The sequence below is a fragment of the Podarcis muralis genome, chromosome 2 (genome assembly GCF_964188315.1).
Source record: "Podarcis muralis chromosome 2, rPodMur119.hap1.1, whole genome shotgun sequence".
In the NCBI taxonomy this organism is placed as follows: Eukaryota; Metazoa; Chordata; class Lepidosauria; order Squamata; family Lacertidae; genus Podarcis; species Podarcis muralis.
In genome coordinates, this window is record NC_135656.1 from 42,051,492 (window position 1) to 42,061,788 (window position 10,297).

General features: G+C 42.2%; 1 protein-coding gene across 3 annotated transcripts in view; it reads right to left on the reverse strand.

Annotated features, from left to right (window-relative positions):
* Nucleotides 1–1,202: 1,202 nt before the first annotated feature.
* Nucleotides 1,203–10,297, reverse strand: part of FN3KRP (fructosamine 3 kinase related protein) — a 31,441-nt gene continuing 22,346 nt past the window's right edge. Inside the window, exons 1-6 of one of the 3 annotated variants that reach the window (XM_028717206.2) lie at nucleotides 9,044–9,216; nucleotides 7,657–7,808; nucleotides 6,017–6,108; nucleotides 5,065–5,147; nucleotides 4,351–4,473; nucleotides 1,203–3,659 (exon numbers count right to left, since the gene is read on the reverse strand). In XM_028717206.2, coding sequence (XP_028573039.1) covers nucleotides 3,321–3,659; nucleotides 4,351–4,473; nucleotides 5,065–5,147; nucleotides 6,017–6,108; nucleotides 7,657–7,799 — 780 coding nt within the window. In that variant the 5' untranslated portion in view covers nucleotides 7,800–7,808; nucleotides 9,044–9,216 and the 3' untranslated portion in view covers nucleotides 1,203–3,320. Of the gene's footprint in view, nucleotides 3,660–4,350; nucleotides 4,474–5,064; nucleotides 5,148–6,016; nucleotides 6,109–7,656; nucleotides 7,809–8,930; nucleotides 9,217–10,297 lie in introns of those variants that run through there. The other 2 variants (XM_028717205.2, XM_028717207.2) reach the window with 2 other exon arrangements.

The following is a 10,297-nucleotide window of genomic DNA, read 5'->3' on the forward strand; positions in this document are numbered from 1 at the left end:
AGCAAGACTCTGATAACTCATTTGGGAACAGCTGCCCATTTAGTCATAGCTCAAAGTGGGAAGGGCGTTTGGGGGTGGATGGCATCCATCTGTATCAGGAGACAACAGTTGCGTATTTGCAGGTTAAAGTCAAACTGTTGGAAGGTTTATAGGGTCTCCTGTACCTGTAGAGACAGATACGGGAGATACATATTTTGTTGCAGCTGGAGCAGATGAAGGCTATGGTTGGGCTGCTGCAGATGCTCTAACATTTTAATAACAGCACAGAAGGCCTGTTCAATTTAAAAGACACACTTCAAAATTCAATGGCATCTGCTTGTGAAATATTTCAGTGGTACAGTCTAGTCCAGGTATAGCCAATGTATTGCCCTTCAAATGCTTCACTACCTCCCATCATCCCTAAAAATTTGCTAAGCTGTTTGGCACTGATGGAGCAGTCCGGAAGGCACCACATAAACTACCCTGGTCTAGTCCCTTGAAAGCAGTCAAAGCAACTTACAACTCACTGCACCAACAGGTATTTAAGAACCCGCATTTCATAAACACACTGATAGTAGTAGTACCTGTGTGTGTATTGGATTATAAACTATTGTCACTCATCTCCCAAATCAGAAAAGGAAAAAGACAGGTGGTGTAGGAGGAAAAGCCCAATTTGTCAAGATTATCAAAGAGAAATTCAGTGCTATTGTTTTACTGTTATGTGACTCTGCCATCTTGGTTAACACTGTACAAGCAGAAACTGTTTTCCAAAATTTGCAGAACTTTTATATTCTATTGGTTCTTAATTGTTTCACAATATTTACAAGCAGAGGTGCTTGAAAGGTTTTGAAGGGAAGGTATCATTGTTTGTAATCTAGACCACATATAGAGAACCTTGACAGGTACAGGAAGCTTCTTCCAAGACGACTTCGGTACAGAAAGCAGCCGCAAAGTCCAGCAAATGGATCAGGGGAAGCTGAGTTTTTAAAGGACACAGAAGAGGGGCAAGAAACCCACAATGTGGCAATGAATTACTTTGTGGCTTAACAAGCCAATTGCAGAAACACTGATTAACTTTATTGATGAAACAATATAGTATGCATTGCATGTTTGTGAAGGCTGATTCACAATGTTTACACGATGCAAATATTTGGAGGTCATAATATTTTGTGTTTACCATTACAGATAGATAACAATAAATAAAAATCCAAAGAAAACTAATCTGTCCGGAAAATATTTTATTCAACACAACCCAGAAAGATTACCAATTACACTCACGAGCAATGCTTTGCTTTAAACCCAGATCAGCCACGGATACTATTAGTAAAAGTAGCACACACACACACAGCTGAAATTAATAAATAAGTTTATATCTGTTTGTTTTTAGTGTAAAACCAATTGAAAAATATCAGGAAACACTGTAGAGGAATGTTAAGTAAAAGCTAACAGAAAGAATTCAGTGTTTGACATGAGCATGCATTCTAGGAATCATGCCTCTCTCACCTGGTAATATTAGGCATAGTGTTTGTTCATATGTATAATTCCATTGTAATCCCATTATTATTAGACATATCCCAGGAGCTCTGGATCCATTAGCAGAATGCTGTAACTGAATAATTATGTAAGGAGAACAGGAAACTGACATGCATAATGGCCACAAGAGGGAACCTATTTTCCAAATGCAATGTTAAGGAACTTCCAGTAAGAATCCAGGTACATGTATTCAGCATGAGTACCAACAATGAACCAGAAAGGAACTGTGATAATACCTGCAGTGAACGTGTACCAGTCCAAACCACCAAACCAGAAGAGTACTAGAATAAAATTAAGTAACTTACGCATGCTACTTTTACATATGCCTCTTCCTCCGCTTCCAATTTAACCCTGCATCACACAACCAACATGAGGGCAGCTGCCACCTGGACAGAGAATTAATGCTAGAACTCTTTAATATCAGTTAGGTGTGGTAAGTCACTGTCAGGCTGGTGAAAAAACTGAATCACGTAAGACAGAATTTTACTGCAATATTACTTTGAGGAGGATGTGCTGCAACAGCATTTTGGTTCGAATTAGGGTTGCCATGTTTTTTTTCTGGCTAGGTTCTTGTGCCTTAACAACTGTAGGACACGTAAAAGATCAACAAGCAAACTTTTCCCAGCAGGAAGATGCTGCACTGAGAAAAGACGCACCATCTTTTTGCCAGTCATTTTACACTTAAATCATGAGAGCCCTGTTGGAAAAGGAGTTGGCAATCCTACACAAAAATGTGGTCCTAAAATGGAGAACAGCCTAAGTGTTATGATGCCTTCCTCAAAGTGTGTGTCACATTCCCAAACCATTGGGTAAGGGGAAACACTTTAATGAGAATGTATTTTCACTGCATTACTATCTGCCAGAAGGCATTTCATTTCATTTTACCAATTGTCAGGAGGAGCACAGGAAACTCTTAAGGAAGAATTAAAAGGCAGAGAGTCCAGCAAGCTGCCATAAGAAACTAAGTTTGAGACTGCCATATATGCCTATAAATGCACAGCTAGTTCACCAGGGACTGGAAACACGTTATAAGTCAGCAGACTATTCAGGGAGCCAAGATCATGCTGGCTAGCAATGGACTCTAGCTGGAGGCTGATAGATGGAACTTAATGGCATGGAAGCAGGTTACCATAAACTGTGGTCCATACAAACTGTTCAGTCCAATTGCTGCAGATGTACTAAGACAAACTTGCAATGCTAACGGCGGGGGGAGGGGCAGCACCTAGACTGAAACCCTGTATCTTCCCACATTGAATGAAGTCCCCAGAGACTCAATATATGCTTCGAAATCTATTTCCAATTCCAGTTCTATTTAGAACACGGCTGCTATATTCCTTTGGTATCTGTCACCAAAGTACTAGGTTGAAAGCTAAGTAGGAGGACAAGAAAAATCTTTCCACTCACTAAGACTGTAAATTTTCCTTTGAATGTATATGTATGGACATAGCCAGGAAGTTGTTACCTGTTCTAATGCCCTGCTTGGATTTCTCCCTCTCTTTGGCATTAAAGATTTATTCCAAATTATTTGCACAGGAGGAATTTCCCCCTAGATCTATGGAACCACCTCAAAACAAAACCTCTTTCATGCAAATCAAAGGTTTGTTACCTCCTTGGGCAGCTCTCTGATAAACTGCAAGAAGAGGACACCAAACCTAGGGCACAGGATGACTTGGCCTTTAGCTGTGGAAAGAGGGTGGTAGCTCAGATTCTATTACAGCATATACACATTAGCACAGTTGAAACCACATGGTGTGTGTATATGTGTATATATTTTCCAAAACAGGGAAATAAAAGCTACAGGTAGGAATTCACTTGACCAAATTCCTCATTATATTGATAGATGAACCTCTGTACCCTCCGCCAAAATGATTCCAATGGTTCATATAGTGAAATAGCTGGTACAGCTTGAGCCGTTTATCAAACCCTGGAGCTTTGGGGATTTTGCTGTGGTAGGCAGAATAAAATGAACCACTGAAGCCACCAAACATCCCAGCAATTGCTAACTCATACTCAGAGTGACCATAGAAAGCTGCAGGGTCAAAGATAACTGGCCCAGAGTCATCTTCAGCTACATTTCCTCCCCACAGATCCCCATGTAGAAGAGCAGGAACTATTTCCATATCGCCAAACAAACTGGGCATCTTCAGCTGAAAAAGAAAGCAGGAGTTGCTAAAGTTAATTGTAAGGGGACTGGGTGTTCTAATTTGTGGCTTTAAACAGTAGACACATCAAATCCTGATACTGTATAGAGAAAAAGAGACAAACCTAGGGTGTGGACAACCTAGGTGCATAGGATTCGAATTAAAGTAACATGAACAGTAGGGGGCACATCACATCCAAAAATTAAGTAACAAGATTTTCCAGAGTCTTGTTAGCATTTAAACCAGATATCTGAGGTACTACTTTATCAAAAGGCTTAAAGAAGATTTTTTAGCTTTTTGTATTTAAATTTTAAAAAATTCTCAGACATTCCTTCTCACATTATATAGCCACATACCAGTGTTTATTTCAAGGAACAGAATGCTTATTCTTTAATTGTTTTTAAAATGTACTATTGTGTATTCAAATAGCTCCTCCTCTCCTTTCAAATATTATTTGGTCTTTTTCACGTGAGGGCTCTTTTATGCTGCTATGGTATTGCTCTTCCACAATTAGCAGAGACCTCAGAGAGATGTGGGTGAAAAGACTCTTTTCCACTAGTTTATTAGGTTCTGAGGAGAAGAGGATCATGACATTTGCACAGAGAGTGTAGGTATTTCAGAAACTCTACACAATGAGAACAACCTCACTTCTACAAATGTGACAATTCCCTCTATGGTCCCCATGGGACATCATTACCTGGAGTTTTGCCCAAAGTTCTCTTGCTTCCCTGTCTCCAGAGTTCTTCTCAATCATGTCCATCTGAGGTTGAATTCGTTGCCTGGCAAAGAAAGTCACCCAATCCTGTTGCCAGTCATTCACCTAAACAAGCAAGTAGTCAAAAATTCAGCCAGTTTGTCTCTATGAGAAGATGCCTTGAAAAAGGCCCTCTGATGAAAAATGGAAATAAGACAAGCAATTCATAAACCAATTAAGCCATACCATTTGTATGGAGGCTCATCTAGACCTATTTACTTCTCTGGTGCTGAAATAGATTTAAATGGTTTGTGGATGAGACTTTCAGACTTTTACACACTTTACAAAAATATGAAATTATACACTTTTATATATAAAAAGAAGACTCTTGCTGTGTTAATTAGCTATTAGCTACTGCTAACACAAACTCTTGACGCTACATAAGGCACAGCAGTTGTTTTCAGGGGCATTCACTGGTGCAGCTGTAAACACCAACATCTACTGTTGTGTTAGCTGAAAGGTGAAGATTGGTTACTAATACCAAAAGTTATGACAGTAGCCCTGGAATCTTCATACCTAGTTACAGTTCTCTGAATTAATATTTAAAAGTCCTCCTATTCAAACATATTCAGCCTTTCCCAATTAAAGGAAAACTAGAAGTGAACAAAAAACTAAATGATTTCCTCAGTGTGGAAGAGCCATTAGTCCAGATCATACCTGTGGAAGATAGCCACAACATGTAACAGTGTGGAACCCGAATTTATCCACAAACTGGACCCCAGTTTGTTCTTCACCTTTACCTATTAAAACAGAGAGAAGTGGTGACTGTCTGTTCTGAACAGAGTAACTTTCTAAAAATAGGAAACTTTATTATGCTATCATTTAAAAACCTCCATTCTAAATAGAATTGCTTGTATTAATTATTATTACAGTGGTACCTTGGGTTAAAAACTTAATTCGTTCTGGAGGTCCGTTCTTAACCTGAAACTGTTCTTAACCTGAGGTACCACTTTAGCTAATGGGGCTTCCAGCTGCCGCCGTGTAATTTCTGTTCTCATCCTGAAGCAAAGTTCTTAACCCGAGGTACTATTTCTGGGTTAGCGGAGTCTGTAACCTGAAGCATCTGTAACCCAAGGTACCACTGTTTTATTATTATTAATTATTATTATTATTTAATTTATATACCACCCTATACCCGCAGTTCTCAGCTGCTACTAGCATGAGTACCATAAAGGTTGCTCCCCCAAATCTTAAAAACCTTTAAAACACATAGCTCTTACTAAGTTTCTCTGTTTTCAGTTTTCAGCTACAACGAATTAAGTAAGATTCTGAGAAGTATGCAGTTGCTACTACTGGAGACAAAATCATGATCTGAATCAGGGGTGAGAAACCTCAAGTCTGGGGGCCAAATGCAGTTGCCCAGTGATTTCCCCCCCAAGGGGTACTCAAGGGTACGCAGTAGCAGCACCTATTTTTATTGTTTAAAAGTGTGACACTTACTGTAACAACTTCATGGGGGTGAATTTTCAGGGAGGGCTGACTTGTCCCAGCTTGTTGGCATTTTAATATCTCTTTATGCATGCAATAAAGAGTTTCTAGGGGTTCTGCTATAGAGTTAAAGCAAAACAGCTGGGGGCATTGGCAGGTCATGGACAGCTGGGTACTTTACCAACAGTGTTTGCATCTTTCTTCAGCTTCTCCCCAAGTTTTTGATTGTGAAGATGAAGATCAGCCAACTGTGTTCCAAGTTTTTCTGCATGTCTAGTGGTGTAAAAAAGATACGTTTACAAAGCAACAAAAATTTGATGGCTTCACCATGAAACAGCATCTGGAAGGGCACATGTTTTATCCAACCCCAATTTAAGAGGTACCTATCTCTAAAGGACAGCAAGAAGGTTGTCTCATCCAGCACCTCAACACATTCACTGCATGCATTCAAGACACTATGATCCCTTATAACACTAAGCCTCAGTGTTGCATGTGATGGAAGCCCAAATATGGGGTTGTTTACCATACAGTGGCCTATTAAGTTACCTTGGACTTTGGGCAAGTGACTATGAAAACTTCAGGTTTGGAGTTCTTGAAAGAAGAACTATGTGTTGCATCGATCAGCATAAACTTTTGACCTGTTGGAAACTCAGCCAGCAATAGAGGAAGAATTTTGGTCCAGTGAGATGTCCCGTGATGACAAGCTGATCTGGAGGATTTAGGTGCAATTTGGCTTTGAGTGTGTGTCTTTGAAGTAATATGGGTTCTATATCCAAACTGATAAATTTCTAACCAAACTGATTTGTTTGATTACAATAAAAATTGATTTATTGCATCAACTCTGAGTTTCCATTCCAAAATAAAATGATTAAAAGACTGTCAAGCTGTTACCAGCAGTCCAGCAGAATCACCTATTGGGAAAGTTCCCAAGAAAATTATAACGGCACACTTTGGCACACTATGACCATAAATCTATGCATTCAAAGTCAATAAGATCCTATACACAAGTAAATGCATACATTAATTAATTAATATAGTAACATTGAAATCTCATCAAATATATTAAAGAGCAAACACAGTAACTTGGAAAATGTTGTCTGTACCAAAATTCATAAAGGAAGTTCAGTAAGATCAGGGTAATTTACCCTCCCATCCCAGACAAAGTTATAGCTTCATTATTTAGAGCAGAATGCAGCTCTCCAGGCTTTTCTGTTTGGCCCTATTTGGACTCTCTTGTCATGCACCTTCCCAGTCCACAACCATCATGGGGCCTGCTCCACACTCTAATGTGCTTTTGCCTGGCTGCAAAGTCCTTGAACTGTGATAAGGCCCCTTGTCCACCTAGAAAAATGGAGGGGTGAGAAATGGTCTGAGTTTTGCATGGCTAGCACATAGCCTACACCACAAACCTGAATGTCATATCCATGGTTCTACCCACTTTTGCTTCTGTCTCTGGTCACCACTGGCATTCAACCTCTGGAAAGTTGAGTACAATGGAATGCAGCCGTCAGGCTGAAGGTGATACCCCAACCCTAACTCAGAATACATGGCAGCATGCTGGTTGCAGCTCAGACTGAAGCAAAGCAATATTAAATTTAACATTTTTGAATAAACACTTGTCCTCTTTTTCCTCTTTAGAAGTCTTCATAAAACACTTATGGGCCAAAATGTTACCCAACTTTAGTTCACATCATTGTATAAATGAATAGTAAATATGATTAATTTGTATTAACTTGTTTTCTTCAAGGTGGTTTACATGATACTGATTTTCCTCCTCGAATATGCAAGTAAATCACAGCAAGAAATTGAGACAGAGATTACCTGTTCAAACCCCTCATATCCAAATGCTCCATCACAAACAGAGTACCACCAGCCGGCAGATCGATAACTTTTATAGGTTTAGGAACTTTCACAGTCTTCGTTTGCAGGATAGCTGTTAAACTTGCCATTTCTCCATCAAACATTCTCCTTGCCTGTCAGATAAAATAGGGGATGGGGACTTCTGTAAACACTTTCACATACAAACCTTTCCAGCACATGTCAGATTTTAAAAGAAAAATAATAATCTTAGGAGCCTGCATACAAAGCACATTTGCCCCTTTCTGGTCACATCTGCCCTTTCAGCACTGAATCAGAGAACAATTCACAACATAGCAGCTATTACATAGCAAACTGCCAGGCCATGTCTGTTCATTCCTTCGTTAACACTAGCTATCAAAACCTCTGCCAATCATGCCTCGCAAGTGGACATTTTCTAACAGGAGAGTCGGCATAAAAAGAATGCCTAGTACAAATCCTGTTACCTACACAAGGTAGTTTCCTAGCGAAAACAAGGCACCCTGCATGCAATCATGGGCACTCTGTTACTATTTCACCCGTTTCGTGGTGTGGACAAAACCACAGCTTTTTAAACGGGCTCCTAAGGCCCTGGCTCAGATTAAAACCCTGCCAATATGTCCTGTTAGACAGGCATCCCCAAACTCGGCCCTCCAGATGTTTTCGGACTACAACCCCCATCATCCCTAGCTAACAGGACCAGTGGTCAGGGATGATGGGAATTGTAGCCCCAAACATCTGGAGGGCCTAGTTTGGGGGTGCCTGTGTTAAGACACTTCCTCAAAAGTAAACCTCCACTTCGCTGCAGTGGTGGGGCCCACGAGATGGATGGCGAGAAAGCCCCTCTCCAGCTCCGACTTTAGCAAGTCCGCCAACGAACACACAGCCAGGGACACCACAACTCGTCCGCAGGCACTTTCTTTCTTTTTCTTTCTTTCTTTCGGCCGCGACACCATTGCTTTTAAACAGCTGCCTGCAGGGCAGGAGAAGTAAACCATTGACACAGCCTCGTCGTCGCGTCACTGTGACGGGCTACCAGCTCGCTCTGTGCATTTGCGCCTATGTCAGGCCACTTTGCAAAAAAAAAAAGCCAACAATATGGGAGTGCTACTCAGCAAAGGGGAGTAAACAGCAATTCGCCTTCTTGCAGCACGGCTTTTATTCGACCCTTTGCACTTCACTCCCCATCGCCCACACCCGCCTTCCCCACCGGGAGTACTACCCGCCGGTGCTTTTCCCCTCCGGTTCTTTCCCCCCACCTCTGCGCGGGAGTTGCTTTTCACGAAGACGCGCCCGTGGTCGGTGTGGTAACTCTCGCCGTGGCTAATGCAGCCGCCCCCCGAGTGGCCCGTAGGCCGGAGCGCCGAAGTACCCAGCTCGCGCCGCAGAGTTTCCTCCATCCCGCCGCAGAGACCCGGGGAGAAAGAGGCCGGCCGCTAAGAGGCAGCTCGCCCCTCCCGCCGAACCGCAGGCCCCGCCCCCTCCGGAGGCCTCCGTGCTCTTGGCCGCCCGCTGAAATGGCGGGATGGCAGCAAGCGCCCACCAGGGGAGAGACCGCGCCTCTTGGCAGGGCGGCGCCTGCGAAAGGGCGGGTCACTGCCTTTGAGGGAAACGGGAGCAGTGACCTTTTCCTCCCCTTTTCTTCTGCTTCACGCGTGTCGTGTGGGGAGGCCGTATTTTAAAGGAGTGGCTTGGTTGTTATTTGAGGTCTGCGCTTATCTCCGCACCTGTGCTGGATAAATATGTAGAACTATAAAGCGCATGTATATATATATTTTATTTTAATTGGAAGGTCATATGTATGTGTGCCTCAGTCAAACGCACCATTAAATGGACTCAGGGGTGCCATCTTAAATAAAATATTTGGGGCGGAGCAGGTAAACCTCCCCCTGCATAATGGATCATAAGTCTCAGCCCATGCACACCAAATGCATAGCAATGCCCATCAGCATATGTGGGGCTCAAATATTTTACTGAGGGGGGGGCAAGGGACCTTGGACTCTAGGAGTTGGTTTGGGGGGAAATGGAGTTGCAGGCCAATTGGGAAATGGAGTTGTTGGCCAAATTTGAACCAAAATGGTGATTCAGTACAGTTGCAAACTTGCACAGGTAGCCCCCCTAGATCCTGTTGTGTACCCATTGGCTTGCCAGTGAGTTAAGAGATGCTGTGCGGCCTGCCCTCCATTAGTAGGGGGGCATTTGTCAAGCCTTAGGGCTGCTATATATCTGGGATTCCCCAGACATTACCAGGATGTAGTGATATGGGGGGGATTTCTGGAAGGCGGCGGTTTGTCCTGGGGTGTCTGGATTTTTACTTCTTGAAATAGGGCAACCCTATTAAGCCCAACATTCTAACTCCTGCCTTACACTTAAATACACACATACACACAGCACTATTCAGTGCTGTGTTGAGCTTCAGACTAATATTTGGAATACAGTCCTACCCTGTCCTTTTTCTACCCTAATGAGGATGTCTTTCTAGGACACAGTGACATTCCAGGGACATCCCTAGTGGTCAACTTTCTGTTTAATTAAGGTTTATTTCTGTAGAGCAGCTGGCTTCCTGGGCTGGAATTATTTGGTGAGTCATCAGTTAATACATACATACCAAAATAAAAAAGGACAG